General features: G+C 37.9%; 1 protein-coding gene across 3 annotated transcripts in view; it reads left to right on the top strand.

Annotated features, from left to right (window-relative positions):
* The first annotated feature begins 211 nt into the window (after window positions 1–211).
* The window catches only part of CDK8 (cyclin dependent kinase 8), a 140,579-nt gene continuing 122,368 nt past the window's right edge, over window positions 212–18,422 (top strand). For all 3 annotated transcript variants that reach the window (XM_043997386.1, XM_043997388.1, XM_043997387.1), the window contains exon 1: window positions 212–475. In XM_043997386.1, the coding sequence (XP_043853321.1) occupies window positions 348–475 (128 nt within the window). In that variant the 5' untranslated portion in view covers window positions 212–347. The remainder of the gene's footprint in view (window positions 476–18,422) is intronic.

The raw sequence follows: 18,422 nt of genomic DNA, 5'->3' as shown, positions 1-18,422 counted from the left end.
CCAGCCAGCCCGGGGACGAGGACCGAGAGCGGCTCCGGCTCCGGGCCCCGGCCCCTTCCCCTTCGCTCCCCTCCCCGGGTGAGAGCGTACCCGGCTCCGTCTCTCGCCCGGTCTCTCGCCCCTCCGCTGGATGTCCCCGGCTCCGGCGCGGGGCCTCCTCCTCCTCCTCTTCCTGCATCAGCCGGGGTGGTGCCGCCGCCGGCGGGCGTGAAGCGGGCGGGATCCCGGGGGCCGCGGCCGCCTCTGCTCCCCCCCCTCCCCCCCGGACCCCGGCCCCGACCCCGGCCCTGACCCCGGACCCGGAGCCTCCTCCCGCCCGCCCGCCCGCCCGCCTGGAGGCTGTGACAATGGACTATGACTTCAAAGTGAAGCTCAGCAGCGAGCGGGAGCGGGTCGAGGACCTGTTTGAATACGAGGGCTGCAAAGTTGGCCGAGGCACTTACGGTCACGTCTACAAAGCCAAGAGGAAAGATGGGTGAGTGGGCCGTGCGTGTGCCTTGGTGCGTGCCCGCCCGGGTGCGCTCCCGCAGGCCGGAGGGAGGGACGGCCGGGGCCAGGGGCTCGGGGGTGGGGGGGCTGGGGGGACCGTGTCACCCCGGTGGCCTCTCCCCTGTCCCCTTTTTCTCACTCTCCTCCCATTCGTCCTCGTCCCCGTGAGCCGGGTCTGTGAGGAAAGGGGTGGTTGAGTGAGGAATCTGAAATATCCAGAAATCCCAGGTGCTGCTTGTGTGTATTTCCACTGGGGGTAGGGGGTGGTGGCAGCGAATAAGAGAGAGGGGAGTCTCTGTCCCTTCGGGATGCTTTGCTTTTGGAAAAGGGTTTCAGCACTAGAGCTTCTCTTCAAAGGACTGGTTTTATAAGTTGCATTATTATGCTGGTGGTTACCATTCTGGGGACTTTACCATCCCCCTCCCGAGTGACATCCATCAGTCTGGAGAGTGGTGCAGTTTCAGGGCAGCTGGGATGCTTCCCCCCCCCCCCCCCCGCCCTTTAACCAGTTTGTAATCGTTTTTACCTTTAAATTCGGATTTTATTTCTTGGAAGGAAGGCGGCAAGTAAATGTTGATAGCGGGAGTTTATTACTATGATCATCTCATATGTATGTGGCACTTGCCATTTAGATTTCATTAGCCCATAGAGAAGCGGTGAGTTTTTACATAGAACAATGGGGGTTTGGTGCAGGGTGGGTGGTGGGGAAAGACTAGTGACAAATAAGGACTATGTTGTATGCCTAGCTATCCCCTCTCCTCAAATTTAGGAGCTGGAAGTGAACTTTAAGTAGTCCATTTACTTGAAAAAAAAATCTTTCCTGTACATAACTTAATTAAATCTATGACTGGTAATCCTCTCAATATAGCTACTCGAACTGACAAGTGAAATACTCCCTTTTCCCTTTGTCAGTACACAGAATATTTTATAACATGGACAAAAGAGAAGGTAGTTGACAGTTGGAGGGAAAATATATTTTATTAGCTCCCTGTTTTCTTTTACATATATACCTTCCTAGCCTGTTCCACTTGGAATTGTTGGGAAGAGGCTACTCAAGTCCTGTTATGTAACCTTTGGAATTTTATTAAAAATCAACATAGGAATACTTATCCTCATCGTTTTGGGCTCTTTACTACTTAACATGAAAAATAGGGCAACTTGATTTTTTTCTTTCTATTTGGAGAGCAGGATATGATGGATCAATCAGGAATGTCAGCACAGATATAGGAACCATTTGACAAAACTGAAATAAGTCATCTTAGAACATTTTAACAATTAAAAACTATTCGAGTATTCTGGATATTGAAGAGAAAGTGCTTATTCAACATTTTCTTACCTTTATTGAAATTTCTTTCAAAGAGAATGTGGAATAGAAAGCTCATAAGGAAGAGTGCCATAGTTACTGTTTTGTATATATATACTTGAGCAGCTTTTTGTAGCAGTAAAGCTTTTTATGTCCCTGCAATCAATTTGGAGGGATTTAAAAACTTGATACTGTTTATTGAATATATTTAAAATCCCCCCTTTAAAAAAACAACAATGGTCAGTGCAGTGACATTTGAGGAATCAGTTTCTGGAGATGTTGCTTACTCCATTGTCTAATTAGATTTTTCATTAAAATATGAACAGGAGAGCATATGCATTTTACAAATCATGCTTGATTATTTTCCCACAGACATTTTTCCAAAAGCCCCTCTCCCCAACAGTGTATACATTCCGAGAAATCCATAAAACTTTGAACCTCAGGAAATTAGAAAATGGGGTTGTTTTGATCAAATTGTCACTTGTTTTATAAAATTCTAGTGACTATAAATTACTGTTTTATTCCTTAAGAGGAACCAGCTACATTTCCAGAAATTGCCAATGTATGTTAATATAAATATGCAAATTTGTGGCTTTAACTATGATTACACATTTTATTAAACTGACTGTATTATTGTACGTTTGAAGGAGATACTTTTCAACATGTTTTTATGTATCATTGTCATGTTTCATTTAAGCTGTCTTGAAAAAACAATAATAGAAAATTTACCGTAATTTAAAAACAATTTTAAAAGAATGTCATGTATAAATTGTTTAAAATTTTTTTCTTGTAACAAAAGGAATTCTGTATTTTCAAAAAGAAATTTTATTTAAAATTCTTTGAGCTTCCTTTTGTTTGTATGAGGACCTTTAAAAAATGTATTGAAAATCAGATTTTAACCTAAGATTGTTTCGGTTTTCCGGAGGTCTGTTTTTCTCTTTGGCTTGTTCTGGTAAAATATAGTAATGTGTCTCTGAAGTTATCTCTTCATGTTTATTTAAAGTAATGTATGTAATTTACCTTTGATCTTGGTGATGCAAATTCTACATTCATTAAGTTTTTAATAAAATGAAGATGATTAAGTAATTTTTGTTTTTTAATGTTGATTCACTTAGCACATATTCTGCAACTTAAATTTCAACCTGATCAAGGAACTCAGCAAATGATAGGCACAAATTTGAGAAAGTGGATATTGCTGTGAAATTTCATCTTTACAGTACAGTAAAATGAAATTAGTTTTGTTTAGATATTTTAACACCTGCTAAAATGCAGTTAGAATTAAATCTTATAACTATTAGATCAGATTATTCTCATGACCGAGTGAACTTTGAAATACAGATAATTGGTGTATCTAAAGCAAGTCAGCAAGGATTTCCTTTAGTAATCACACTTTTGGGGAATGAAATTATTTATTTTACTTTTTCCTTTTAAATTTGTGTCACCATAATGTCATATGACAAGTTGTATAAGTTAAATATAATCTGTTAATTGACTTTTGGGGGCCAGTAGTGAAGCAAACAATATAAAATTCTTTTGATGTGTTAATTATATATTTTAGAGGAAAGGACTTTTTATAACTGAATTTTTAGATAATCCCCTAAAGAGTTAAAAATTAAGTGTCACATAAATGCACAGTAAACCTTACAATTAATTTGTGCCCATTGTCAATATAAATAAGATAGAAAGTGTTTTTTCTGTCTGGGTACCAACTCTGGGTGGCTTCTCAGGTCAGTTGTATGTACTCTGTACAAAGTTTAGGCAACTAAATTCAGTTTGAAAAATGTGGGAATATGTGCAGCAGTAGACATGCACAGTTTGTGGGTTTAAAAGTCTGATGAACTCAGTTTAAAACTAGATCATTTGTAGGATTAAAATATCCTTTTATGATAAGATTTTCATCTTTACATATTTCTTTTAGTACATTGCCTTAATATTATGGGTTTCCTGAGAAAGTAAGTATCACGTAGTTCAAACTTTTTTTTTTCCAGGGTATTTTTGAAGATTAATAGGGTTACTTATATATTAACACGATAGCATTAATATAAATATACATAATTAAAATTGTTCTTGGAAGATTCATTATTCTTTATGTGTAATGGAAGACGTGTGTATATATGTGTGTGTACATACACATCTATATTTCCTAACACAGAATTAATTATATGCTTTCTCCTAGTTTGTGTAATTAGGTTTAGTAAACTGGTGCATATTCTTATGTGTTCTTGAACTCTTGGAATCTTGATGCTTAGGACCATAATCCTAATTACTTATAGCACTTTTCAATCAAAAACAATTTTGGTGAAGATAAATTAGCTTAAGGCTGAAAGTTATACATTCTAATGGAAAAAGAAAACTTCAGGAGATTTTTTTTTTAAGTATAAAATTCAGTATATACAACATAAAACAGTTTTGCAAGGTGAGACAAAATTCAACAGCTGTTAAATTGGGGATTTTATGAGGCATCCAGTAGACAGTCTTGCATAACTATCTTCTCTTTTATGTCAATGGTGACTTTAGTCTCATATTGGTACGTAGGCTATTGCTAACTCCTGGGGAGAAGTGTATATCTGTTTACTAATTATTAGCAATCTGTTTCATAGCATTTCTGAAATCTGGAATTGACATTCCTTGGCTCCCATGGCAAAAAAGATGTGTGCTGTTGCCACCTTGCTGCTGCTTTTGAGTTTTTTAGAGGCTGACCTGTGATCTTTTAAATTCAGGACTTTGTAACTAACTGCCTTTGGTTGTGCTTCTCAGTGATTGGTTTGCTCAAGACTCTCGTTCCATGGAATAATCAAATGGAAGGGTGTCAGCACCTAGGCACATCCTTTTTTAAAAGTTTACCAAATCTCAGCCCCTTGGTTAAGCAGTCTAATGTTACACTGGACCCTTGAGTCCCTTGCCCTATAGGAGTATAAGTCACAGATTTTATGAGTTCCTTGAGGACAAGGACTATCTTTTGCTTCTTTTTGTTTCCCCAGCACTTAGCACAGTGCCTGGCACATTGTAAGCACTTAATAAATATTTACTTATTGAATGATTGATAGATCTAGAACCGGAAGGGGCCAACTCATCTAACGTTCTCATTTTACAGATGAGGTCCAGAGAAGTTAAACAACTTATCCAAGGTTACTGAGTGTCAGCAATGGGATTTGAACCCAGAGTTTATGACTCCAGAGTTCACATGTTTTCCATTGTAGTCTGTTACTCATTCCTTTCCAAATCCCAGGCTTTCTCTTCCTATTCTGTGCAGCTAGAGGAAATCACAACTGGAATAGGTTGGATCTATTACATATTTATGTTTTCCATTCTCTCTTTTTTTTTTTTTTGGTGGGGCAATGGGGGTTAAGTGACTTGCCCAGGGTCACACAGCTAGTAAGTGTCAAGTGTCTGAAGCTGGATTTGAACTCAGGTACTCCTGAATCCAGGGCCAGTGCTTTATCTACTTCACCACCTAGCTGCCCCATGTTTTCCATTCTCAAGTGGGCCCTACCTGCTGCACCATAATCCTTTTACTCTTCTTGATTTACTCTGTCACATTTCCCACAGTTGCTATTGCATATCATCTCTTTTTAAGCCATTTACTCTGACATATTCCCTCCCTTTCATCAGATGACTTTGTTTTACTGAAAAATTGAAGCCATCTGCCCTGAGCTTCCTCTCCTCTTTTGCTCTAGTTTCAGAAAATGAGTAACTTTTTGCCAGTGGGAACCCCTCGGTTCCTGTGGTACTTCTTTCCCTTCCTATCTTTTCAGGGAGTCTTCCCCATAGATTATCTCTATCCCTAAGTTTCAACTTCTCTGTATATATTGCATTAAAAAATTTTTTTTTAATATGTTATGAATGTGACCAGGGTTCTCCAAGGCTTTGCCAGTGGAATACAATATCTTAGAGGACATACCATTTTGGAAGAGCTTTGGATAGGAGCCTGATGACAGACTTTATATCTGTTCAAGGACTGGCCTAGATAAGTTTGGAGAGGATCATCATCAGATTGGCTGCAGAGTGGTGAATTCTTTGGCACAGCAGTTCACACAGAGGAAGTGCAGAAGGGTTGTGATTTATATTAGTGGAGGAAGCACCACCACTGATTAAATTATAGATTAAAGTATTGAAGTAAGCTTATAATTCATAAGAGCTGGAGGGGACCTTAAAAGTTATCTTACTATCCTTGTAGAGATGGAGGGGACCTTACATATCAATTTAGTCCCTTCTTTTATAAATGAGGAAACTGAGTTCCAGAGGGGGAAGTGGCTTGCTTAGGGTTATGTAGTAGAGACAAGTGACAGAGCCAGAACTAGATCCCAGCTTTTTTGCTTCCCATTCAAGTTCTCTTTCCATTACACTTTCTGTTGGTTGATAAATCTCCTCAGTTTAAAGTTTTGTTCTCATATGACCAATAACTTCCTTAACTATTTGGAGTTAAACTTTACTTGCCCTTGTTATCCTCTCAAGATTTTGTCCTATATCTTTTTTCTTTCACTGCCCATCTAATGGAAAAGGCTATCTTCCTGAGTTCAGGTACTTACTAGCTGTGTGATTCTGGGCAAGACACAACCCCCATTTGCCTCATTTTTCCTCAGCTGTAAGATAAGCTAGAAAAGGAAATGACAAACCACTCCAGCTTCTTTGCAAAGAACTCCCCAAATGTAGTCATGAAGAGTTAAACGTGACTAAAAAAATGATTGAAGTACAACAAAATCTATATTTAGTATACATTTGTTGTCTGTACTTGCTAATTTTCTATTTAGTTCTGGTTTCTGACTTTACCACTTGATTGAAGTAGCTTTCACTAAGGTTACCAACGATCCTAATTGCTAAATCCAGTGGTGTTTTCTTTTAGTCCTTGTTTTTTTTTTTTTTTTTCTAAATCTCCACAATGTTTTGATGCTGTTGAGCATTTCTCCTTTTTAGATAGGTTCTCTTTCCTGGATTTTCACGACACTGCTTTCTCCTGGTTCTCTTGCCAGTCTGACCACATTTTTTTCAGTATTTTTTTCTGGATTTTCATTCATGTCCTGATCTCCATGGATTAAAGCTCTCCCCTAAGCTCTCTTCCCCTTTTCTTTCATTTTTTTTTTCTCCTTTTCCCTGCAATCTTATCGGATTTTCATTTTATTAGTTAACACTATGTAGATGGCCCCCAGACCTACATATCCAGCCCTAAACTCTTGAATTTTTAATCTCATCCCTTTGAACATCTCCACTTAGTTGTTATATAGGCATCTCAAACTCAACAAGATCAAAACCGACTCTATCTTTCCCCTTAACCCCAATAAAACTATTTTCATTCCTTTTTCAATTATTTCTGTTAAGGGAACCACTGTTCTCCTAGTCACCATTAATTCTCAAGATTGGTGTCATCCTTCATGTTCTGCTCTTTCTCACCACTCATATCCAATCAGTTGATAAGTCTTATTCTATCTCTACAATATATGTGGTATCTGTCCCCTTCTCTCCACTCGCAGCCATCATCATCCAGGTCTTCATCACCTCTTACTTGGACTTTTGCCAAAGTCTTGTATTTTGTCTTCTTACTATGGCACTACTTCAATTCCCTTCACAATCCAGATTAACCAACAGTGGATGAGCTCCAGTTTGTTAATACAGCTGTCCAATAATACAAAATAATTTGGAGATAAGCACTAATAATGGGGAAAGAGAGGCCTGGGGCAAATCACTTAGCTTTTGTTTGCCTCAGTTTCCTTAACTGTAAAATTGGGAATAATAATAGAACTTATCTCCTTGAACTGATGTAAGGATAAAATAAGATCAAATGTTTAGAACAGTGCCTGGCACATAATAGGTATTAGTGGTAGCTAGTGTAATTAGTGTTATTAAGAGCAATAAAAACTGTTTAGCAAAACTAGCCGATACATCAAGCAATCAAGCAGATAGAATAGTATATGCTGTGTTCTACTTCCATAGTTTGCCAGCTATGCACGGGTGGGCAGGAAGTGCATTCTCATATCTTTTAGAGGATAAACCACCCAGAATTCAGGTTTGTTTTTTTTTTTTTTTTTAGAATAAGGTGGTAGTTTATTTAGGGGCAAGGGAAGGGGGGGGGGAGGGAAACCATGAAAGAAGTCCTTGGACTTCTCATGGGGAGATAGGCACAAAGCAAGTGGCTCTGAGGTACCGATCTCCTCCAGTAGGAGACTGGCAGGTACTTTTATAGGGGGCTGATTCAGTTTTGATTTTGTTTCCATTTGAATTGTTGTGGTCATTATATCTATTTGTATTCCCAGTTACGTTTGTGTCAGTCTTCCCATGCCTCTTTGTATGCTTCATTTTTGTGATTTCTTATGTCACAGTAGTATTACTTGGTAAATTTTAAAGTCATTTGGATAAACTTTAAAGACTTAGTTTATGCAAGGTATTCTCAGTTCTTGATCCATGCCTCTTATCTCCAGGAGTTTTTCCCTTAGATTAAAAGGCCCTTCTGCCTTAATTTTCTGCCAAAGCCCTTTTTTGTTTTCATGCAATTAACTCTTGGTTTCTATTATAGGGTCACAGGTAGTCTTGAAGATATAAGCATCCCATTTAAGGATAGTAATTTAGATGGAAGGCAGTTCTTTTTGATACATAATTTTAGAGAGTAGGACTATAACAGCATCTTCTGGGCAGTCCACATTCTTATTTGGGAGTTAAGGTGATTTTTATTTTTTTCTTAAAAATAGTAAAAACTACGGCACTATTAGTGTTTGTGAACTATGAGTTAAACTATTGAGGGCTTGCTGGGAACTTAAGCACTATGGTTTGTGTTTTTTTGAGGCAGTTGGGGTTAAGTGACTTGCCTCGGGTCACACAGCTAGTAAGTGTAAAGTATCCGAGGTCAGATTTGAACTCAGGTCCTCCTGAATCCAGGGCTGGCGCTCTATCTACTGGACCACCTAGCTGCCCCTAACCGCTATGTTTTTAACATTGTTTCTATGAGTTCCAAAGGAATAATTACAAATAAACTTTTGTAACATTTATACGATTGGGAATTGCCTACATTAAAGCACATTTGATTACTTGTGTTTTCTTTTTCTTTCCTGTATTTCCTTTCTCACTCCTTCCACCTGTCCTCCCTTTTCTCTTTTTAAAAAAAAATTTAGTCTTATTGTCAAATCCAGCCCTTTGGGGCCTTAGACTTTGCTTTGGATATATTTTATGTTACCTGTGACAATTGGGGTGACGCCCCCTCCTGGAGAGATACTGTAGAAAGCTCTGCCATGAGGAGAAGGCTTCTGAGGGCAAGCCATGTGGCTTGGAAGGTTAGTTCCTTGAAGTCAGGAAGTGACATTTGATGTTTCAGGTTTAGACAGGAGCCTTGTGGGATGAAGAAGGGGCGAGGCTCTCTCTCTTTCATCAGGACCTCTTGGAGAGTGGAGCTAGAAATGCTGGCTACCTGAGATAGATAGATGTAGGCATCTAGGCCTCTTTCTCTTCACCAACTTCTTATGCTCTTTAAAAAATGCTTAAGAGTCTAAACTCTTGCTAAAGCTTCTAATTTACTGGCGACCACTCATTAGATTTTTAGACAATATAGCTAGATAGCAACTTTACATACTTAAATGTGTCTAATTTGTTTCCACTGAGACAATGTAACCTTTTTTAAGGCAGTGACTTGAGTTTTTTCCTTTGTAATTTTTTTTGGGGGGGGTGGGGCAGTGAGGGTTAAGTGACTTGCCCAGGGTCACATAGCTAGTAAGTGTCAAGTGTCTGAGGCTGGATTTGAACTCAGGTCCTCCTGAATCCAGGGCCAGTGCTTTATCCACTGCACCACCTAGCTGCCCCTCTTTGTATCCTTAATACCTAACCCAGTACCTAGCAGCTAGTAGTTACTTAACAAGGACTTGGTGGTTGATTTTTGATTCTTTCCCCTCCCCCCCTTTTTGCTGGGGTTAAGGTATTAAAACTCTACTTCTTCCCTCCCCCCATTTAGTCTAGGTAAGTACTTTTCATTTTTGTGTTTCCCTGGAGTAGTACCAATCTTCTTTTCATTAGACTCAACCTTTAATACTATTCTCTAATGCCAAGGTATTTCTTAATATTGTAGGAATTTGCCAGAAGTTTGTCACCTGTTGTTTTGAACATATGTCCTGTCTTGGGAATATCTTTTTGCCAAAATTCTTTCCCTCTGTTTGAAGACAATTTATCTGATTGCCCCTTTCTTGTGTTCTCTGCTCTGTAGGCCTTCTTTTTGCTTTTGTCTGTCAAATTTATTTATTCCTTTGTCAGATTATACTTTTTCCTTTGAGCTCTATCCAAGGCTTGTTTGGAAAATACCTTTCCCTTTCAGTTTGGTGAACTGGATCGTTCTAATAGATACTGATTCTACCAGTTTTTCAAATCCTTCCAAACTATCTCATTGGAAAAGAGTTTTAGAGAGCCCTGCCTCTCCCCAATAAAACTATTTTCATTCCTTTTCAATGATTATCTCATGAAACTACTTTTCATGAGTTGAGAGTTGTCATGACATAGTGGAAAGAATATGGAATATGGATTCTGAGGATCTGAGTTTAAATCCCAAAGTTGTTATTTACTATTTTTGTGATGTTAGGTATCTCACTTATCTCTTGGCCTCAGTTTCTTCATTGAAATCTAGGAAAGTACCCAAAGATAATAAAAAAAAGATAAGCACTCTGATATCTCATGGAGGAGGAAAGTTTGATATGCCACTTTGATGCCAGGGAATTGAATGATGCAGGTTGTGAACCAAAAACTGCAACAACTCTAATTTAAAAAAACCCCCAAACTAGAATAAAGGTTTTTAAAAAAAATACCTAGTGCACTAATTTAAATTGAAATCAAGTATATATATATATTTTCTAAAACTATTAAGCTATAATTTTCCTTTTGAATAAATAAATAACAAGACTCATGTGATAGGTGAAACAAACTTAAAACCCACACAGTTAATATCTGTTTCTATGTAACAAAGAAGAAAAACAACAAAAACATTGGTGCTGTTGCTGCATTGTTTCAGTGGTGTCCAACTCTCAGTGACCCCATTTGGGGTTTTGTTGGCAGAGATACTGAAGTGGTTTGCCATTTCTTTCTCCAGCTCATTTTATAGATGAGCATCTGAGGCAAACAGGGTTAAGTGACTTGCTTAGGCTCACACAGCTAATAAGTGTCTGAGGTGAGATTTGCACTTAGGTCCTTCTGAGTGCAGGGCTGGATGCTCTATCCACTGTGCCACTAGCTGCCCATACAAAAACAATACTCATAACAATAAAAAGAACAATCACAACATCAAAATGTTTTCTGAATCAAACTTGGCCCAAACTGATATTTAATTTGATTCTAGTTTCTTCTTGATATTGGATATAAAAGAACAATTGCTTAAGATTTGAAGTTCACTTTCCGGTGTGGGGATGTAAAACAATCTTTAATTACTCATCTTCTATTCAATTAAGGCCTTTAAACTCAGAGTCCAAAGCCATAGACTCTGAGTCTATGAATTCTAACAAGGGAACAATCCGAGGTGAGAATTGTCTCATGACTTAGGCTTTTAATACATTTATCCTCCTCTGAAGTCACTGTCTATGGCAAAGCTTCTTAAAATGTGGGTTGTCATGTTACTGAATGTGGGGGTTGTGAAAAATTTGGCAACAGTAAAAGTTTATGTATACCTATTTTATATACTTATACACCCAGGGTTGCATAAAAATTTCTTGGGAGAAAAGGGGTCACAAGTAGAAAAAGTTTAAGAAGCCCTGGTCTATAGAATGAAAAGGAATTGGGTTTTGTTGTTGCTCTTGTTGAGATAAAAAAATTTGACATTAATATCCTGAATAATTTTTAATAGTAATGGTATTTGTGAAGTTATGTATTGAATGTTTTGTTTTAAGGAGACCAAATAGTGCATACACAATGTTGATCCCACAGAACAAGTAAAATAGGTGGTATGCATCTTTAAAAAAGAATACTTTTAATTAATGATCTACCTTTTGCATTTAAAAACCTATTTGAAGGGGCAGCTAGGTGGTACAGTGGATAAATGACCAGCCCTGGATTTAGGAGGACCTGAGTTCAAAATCAGCCTCAGATATTTGACACTTACTAGCTGTGTGACCCTGGGCAAGTCACTTAACCCTCATTGCCCCGCAAAAAAATTTAAAAACAAATTACCAAAAAACCCCCACAAAACCTATTTGAAGTACAGAAATTCAGTTTAAGTGCAATTTTAATGTTATTACATTTTAATTCTCATTTTTATTGATGCTTTTTTGATTTAAAGAGAAGAGGTAGGTTTTTAATGAAACATTTCATGACCAAATACATGTGCTCAGTGATGCAATTTAAAAATTTTTATAGATGTCTTTGTTTTTACAACAACTTAGTTTGCAAATGTACCTCATCCACTCCTCCTCTCCAGAGAGCCATTCCTTATAACAGAGAAAGGAGAGAGAGGCTTTTTTTTTTTAAAGAAGCAGTTCAGCACAACTAATCCATGAACATATCAATGGAATCTGACAGTATCTGTAACATACTATACTCAATAGTGCCCCTTCTTTTGGGCAAAATGGAGGTAGGTATATTTTCTCCTCTCTCCAGGGCCAAACTTAGTGATAATTTACAGTGTTAAATTTCTTTCTTTTTTTGGGTTCTTTCTGTTGATTTCCTCATCCACTTTATTTTTTAAAAAATTGCATCTGTACAAGTCTTCCCATGGTTCTCTATATTATAGTCACTTGTTATGTAGAAGTAGAATATTGGTACATTAATGTACCGTAATTGGAGCTTTTCCCCAATTTATGGGCATTCATTTTGTTTCCAATTCTTTGCTACTATAAACAGTCTTGCTTTAAATATTTAGGAGTACATAGGCCTTTATTCGCCCTCCTCACTACTATATGCCTAGCAATGAGATCTTTGGATCAAAAGGTATGGATGTGTTTTAGTCTCTTTCTTAGAATAATTCCAAAGTGCTTTTTGGAAAGGTTGTGCCATTTCATGTCTTCAACCAGCCCTGTATTGGTATGCCTGTCTTTCCACAGTCTCTCAAACATTGCCTCTTCATTTTATGTTATCTTTGAATAATGCAGTTTTACATCATGAACAATTTACTAAAAGTTTTCCCCCCCTTCAACCACTTCCCTTCTTATCCTAGGTGCATCAATTTTGACTATGCAGAAACTTTTTAGTTTCATGTGATCAGTTATCAGTTTTTTATCTTTTATAATTGCCTCTATCCCTGATTGTTTGAGGCTACATCTCCTATGCATAGCTGTAAAAAAACAAGACATCAGTAAATAATAAATGTAATTTACCATAGTTTTTCCCATTATGCCTTCCCCATCTCCTCTGAGTCATCCCATATAATAAATACTATTTCTTATTGTTAATACTATTTTATTATTTTCCCCAATTACATTTTTCATCATGAGTCCTTTGTAATTGTCTTATATCATTGTATTGCTTAGAATAACTAAGTCATTCACATTTGATCATCACATAATAGTGCTGGTATTGTGTACATTGTTCTAGTTCTGCTCACTTCACTTTGCATCTGTTCATATAAGTCTTTTCAGGTTTTTCTGAAATCACCTGCTTTTATACCACTACTTGTTCAGCCTAATTTCCCTCATCCTTTTGTTGGTTCTGCTGCTTCAGAATTTGTTTTGAGGCATTATTTTAAAATTGTTAGAGGTGAATTTTGGCGAGTTCAGGCAAGTTCCTTCCTTACTCCAATTGTACTTGACTCCATCTTGGCTCCAATAGTACTATTTCAAAGACCTAAAAAAGAAACTATATTTTCAAAAGATGAAATAAAAAAGGAAAACATCAGCATAACTGATCAATACACTGAAAAAATATGAAAATGTGCAATGTACTACAACTTTGGACCTCCTTCCTCTTCAAAGAGATGGTATAGAAATGTCTTCTCTGATTTCTCTTTTGAGTTAGGCTTATTCTTTGTAATTTTGCAACATTCACATTTCACTTTTTTGTTGTTGGTGTAGTTCTTTCCATGTATGTTGTTGTAGTCATTGTGTACAGTATATTGTTTTCTAGTTTCTACTCCCCTCTGCATCAATTCTCGTGGATCTTTCCATGCTTCTCTGTATTCATGACATTTCACAATAAGGGAAAATACTGACAAACTGGAGATCATCTAACAAGGATGGTGAAGGGGCCTGATGTCTTTAAAATAAGATATTTAGCTTGGAGATGAAAATATTCAGAGAGAACATTATCGTTGTCTTCAAGTATTTGAGAAGATGTTATGTAGAAGAAGACTTAAGACTTGTTCTGTTGGACCTTAGAGGGAAGAACGAAGGGCAATGGGTGGAACTTGTAAACAGACAAATGTAGGCTTGATGTAAGGGAAAAAAAATCCTCTTTTCATATGGTTCTTTTTTTTTTTTTTGCAGGGCAATGAGGGTTAAGTGACTTGCTCAAGGTCACACAGCTAGTGGGTGTCAAGTGTCTGAGGTCGGATTTGAACTCAATCCTCCTGAATCAAGGGCCGGTGCTTTATCCACTGTGCCACCTAGCTGCCCCCTCATATGGTTCTTAATAGTTTTCATTTCTTATTTTGAAAACTGTTAGTATTCTTTGATACTAACAGTATCATACTGATATCATATACATGACCTCCACTGCATGCTAGAAATTCTGGATATCAAAATAAGAACAAAAAAAAGGGAAAATATGGACAAAACAATAACAATTTTTTCTAGTTGCAGATGACATGATTTAATTAGAAATCCTCCTCCTCTAGACGGTGATGTGATCTAACTTAGAGTATAGTCATATTGTCCTGTTCCTTATTTCTGAAAGTTGTGTTTTTCTCAGTGTAGGGCAAGATCTTATTAACTTTGTTGTCTGTCAGGTTACATACTGAATTTCCAGTCAAGTAAGTCCTCCAGATTTTTTTTTAGAAAAACTGCTGTCTGACCCTGCATGACTTCTTTTTTTTTTTGGTGAGGCAATTGGGGTTAAGTGACTTGCTCAAGGTCACACAACTAGTAAATGTTAAGTGTCTGAGGCTGGATTTGAACCCAGGTACTCCTGAATCCAGGGTCAGTGCTCTATCCACTGTGCTACCTAGCTGCCCCCATGACTTCTTATTTTATACTTGTGAAATTAATTTTTGAATCCAAGCTCAGAAGTGAAGTAAGATTTTTTAAAACCAGTCCTTTGATTTCATTGGTATTTCATTTCTTAGTAAGGAGGTTCCCTCTTAACAATACAGATTGGTACTTGTTCTGTAGTTTATAGTCTTACAGGGCTTAGGATCCCTGAGACCCCAAGATCTTGTAGACCTCACATTTATCCCTCTTCTATTTCATCATAGATTTAGCCAAGTATTCTAGCCTATTAAGATATTTTTTGATCCTGACTGTCATCTGGTATGTTAGCTATCTTTCTTGCTCTCTGTCATCTGCAAATGTGAGAAGCATGTCTTTATCCAAATCAATAATAAAATGTTAAACAGCACAGTGTGAAACACAGATCCCTGGTGTGTTCTACTAGAAGCATTCTTCCAAGTTGACATGAAAGTAGTAATTACTCTGGGTCTGGCCATTTAACCAGTTGAAAGTTCATCTTGTACTATTGTTTATCCCATGCCTTTCCAATCCCCTCCCCCCCTACCCTAGCTCCCCAAATAGCATGGGCTACTTTCTCAAATATTTTTCCAAAGTCTAGGTAAACTGTATTTATAGCTTTCTGCTAATCTTACTAATGTAGTAACCCTGTCAAAAAAAGGAATAAACTTAGCATAGTATGATCTACTCTTCATGAAATCATTCTAACTTTGTGATCATCATTTTATTATTTTATTTATTTATTTTTATTTAAAATTTGTTTTTGTTTTTGTTTTTTTTTGTGGGACAATGAAGGCTAAGTGACTTTCCCAGGGTCACATAGCTAGTAAGTGTCAAATATCTGAGGTCTGATTTGAACTCATGTCCTCCTGAATCCAGGGCTGGTGCTTTATCCATTGTGCCACCTAGATGCCCTTCACTTTATTTTTTTTTAAAGCTTCTCTTTAATGATTCATTTTAGAACTTTTCCAGGAGTCAGAGTTAGGCAACTGGTTTATAGTTTTCAGACTATTCTTTTTCCTTTGAAAAAAAAAATCAGGACAACGTTTGTTCTTCAGCTCTGTGGTACCACTCCCCTTCTCCACAATCTTTGAGCTATTATACAGTTTCTCAAGTTGCACTAGTACTTTCAGTACTCAAAGATATAGTTCATATAGGCCAAATGACTTGAATTTAGTGCTCATTATCTCTTTATATTGGATTTCAACTCTTTATTAACCATATTTGTTCTCTCCTTTCTATTTTAACAAAAGTTATTCTTCTTGGCAGAGAAGACAAAAGCAAAAGAACACCTGAGCAGCTCTCCCTTATCTTTGTTGTTAGTCATCATAGTTCCATTTACTCTGGGCAGAGGTTTTATAACCCTTCTGTCCTCCTCTTTCCCCAATTAGCTACTTTTTATCCCTTTTATTGTTATTTGCTTTCCTCTACAGACTCAGTTCATTTTGATCTTTATCTCTCTTCTGAGAATAATCTTAAAAGAACTATTCCATGCTTTTGTTTTAATCTTCTGATACCCTTTCTTGTTTCCTTCTTCCATGCAACCCAGATAATCTAATGAATTTGTGATCTCATTGATAAGAGAGTTTCCTCCAGTGATGCATATTGCAATCCACCCATTCCTGTCCATCCTGTGTGACTCTTCCTGTCCTTCAATAAGTTCTAAATGGAGAAGTTCACTTAACGTGCTGGAGGCCTTCTTCATTTCTCCCTGACATAGTAAGAGTTCTAGTGGAGCACTCTTGCTGTCACTTCTGCTATATGACCAGCCCTTCTTCTTTTCCTTAGCATGCACTTCTTTGATTACGTCTTTTACTTTTGTTTTTGAAGTTTTTTATTGATTAAAATACCTATTCTGCTTCTCTCTATTGCTTTCTCTGTGTTATTCATTTTTAATTCTTCAGATACTCTTTCTGTGGCTTGTTGCCATATGGTTGCTGACCTTATTGCTCAAAGAGGACCAAAATGACATCCCTATGTTGGGGTCAAAGTACTATGTGTCAGACTGGCTGATCAGACCAATATGAACTCAGAAGGCTGTACCACAGATTGGGTACCATATGAACATTTGGAATGGAGATGTCTCTAAATTTGTGCATTTCACGTTTCTTTTGAGCTGCTGCAATTCTGCTTTGCTTATATTCTTTGATGTGGGCATGCCATGCTTCTGGGTGGTCCTGTGCCAGTGTCTCCTTAATCTCATAATTGATTCCAAAGTTCTTCAGACACCTTGAGAGTGAGTGTCTTCTTCCGAGTGTCTTATTTCTTCTGATCTCCATGTGAGTGCCTCCCCAGTGTGAGTTCTCCATAAGATAGTTTTTCTGGCAAAGGTATATTTGGCATTTGAACAACATGGCAATAGCCCATCTGAGTTGAGCTCTCTGCAGTAGAGTTTGAATGCTTGTCAGTTCACTTTTGTCCTGGTACCTTATTTTGACAGGTGATCTTCAGAATCTTCCAAAGACAATTCAGATAGAAGCAATTCAATTTCCTGGCATGGTGCTGGTATACTGTCTAGGTTTCACAGGCATACAACAATGAGGTCAGCACAGCGACTCTATAAACTTTCAGTTTGGTAGACAGCTAATACTTCTTCTCTCTCACATTTTCTTTTGGAGCCTCCCAATCACTGAGTTAGCTCTGGCAATGTGTGTGCTAACCTCATTACCTATGTGGACATCCCTGGAAAGTATATTGCCAAGATAAGTGAATTTATCCACAGGATTCAAAATTTCTCCATTTGTTTTATCGGATAGTTCCACATATGGATTGTGTGGTGCTGGCTGGTGGAGAACCTTTGTTTTCTTGGTGTTAATTGTGAGGCCAAAATTAGCACAGGCAGCAGAGAATCAATCCATACTTTGTTGCATCTCAGCCTCAGTGGCTTCATTGAGTACATGATCATCTGTGAACAGAAAGTCACATACCAACTCTCCCTCCACTTGGTTATTAATATTATTATTTCCATTTTATAGATGAGGAAAGTGAGGCAGATAAATGTTAGCTTGCCCAGCATCATAAAGCTGGTAAGTACCTATTTTGTCCACATTTATCCACAGCATTCAGAATTCCTCCATTTGCTGTAATCAATGGGTCCACATATGGATGGTGCAGTTCTGTCTGGTGGAGAACCTCTCTTTTCTTGATGTTTGTTAACTGTCAGACCAAACTTAGAACAGGCAGGAGAATTGATCCATACTCTGCTGCATTTCAGCCTCAGGGATTGCATTGGGTGCACAATCATCTGTGAATGAAAAGTTGTGTACCAACTTTCCTTCCATGTTAGCCTGGGTTTGTAGCCTTTTCAAGTTAAATAATTTACCATCATTGTGGTGGCTGACCTCTGTGCCATTTCCATCCTCATTGAAGGCATCTGACAACATTGCTGAAAATATTGTGCTGAAAAGCAGGGGAGGAAGCACAAAGCCCTGCTTCTATCCATTGATGCCTGGAAAAGTGCAAAAGCATCTTCCGCTATCCAGAAGCCATGCAAGTATGCTGCTGGGGGCTAGCATAGAGTACTGAACTTCTCTGGGCATGATCTTCTGTAAGACCTTACGGCTGACAGTATCAAAGACTCTGGT

The sequence above is a fragment of the Dromiciops gliroides genome, chromosome 3 (genome assembly GCF_019393635.1).
Source record: "Dromiciops gliroides isolate mDroGli1 chromosome 3, mDroGli1.pri, whole genome shotgun sequence".
NCBI classification, from domain to species: Eukaryota; Metazoa; Chordata; class Mammalia; order Microbiotheria; family Microbiotheriidae; genus Dromiciops; species Dromiciops gliroides.
The sequence above is the reverse complement of the archived record's forward strand: the minus strand, read 5'-3'. Positions and strand labels throughout refer to the sequence as shown.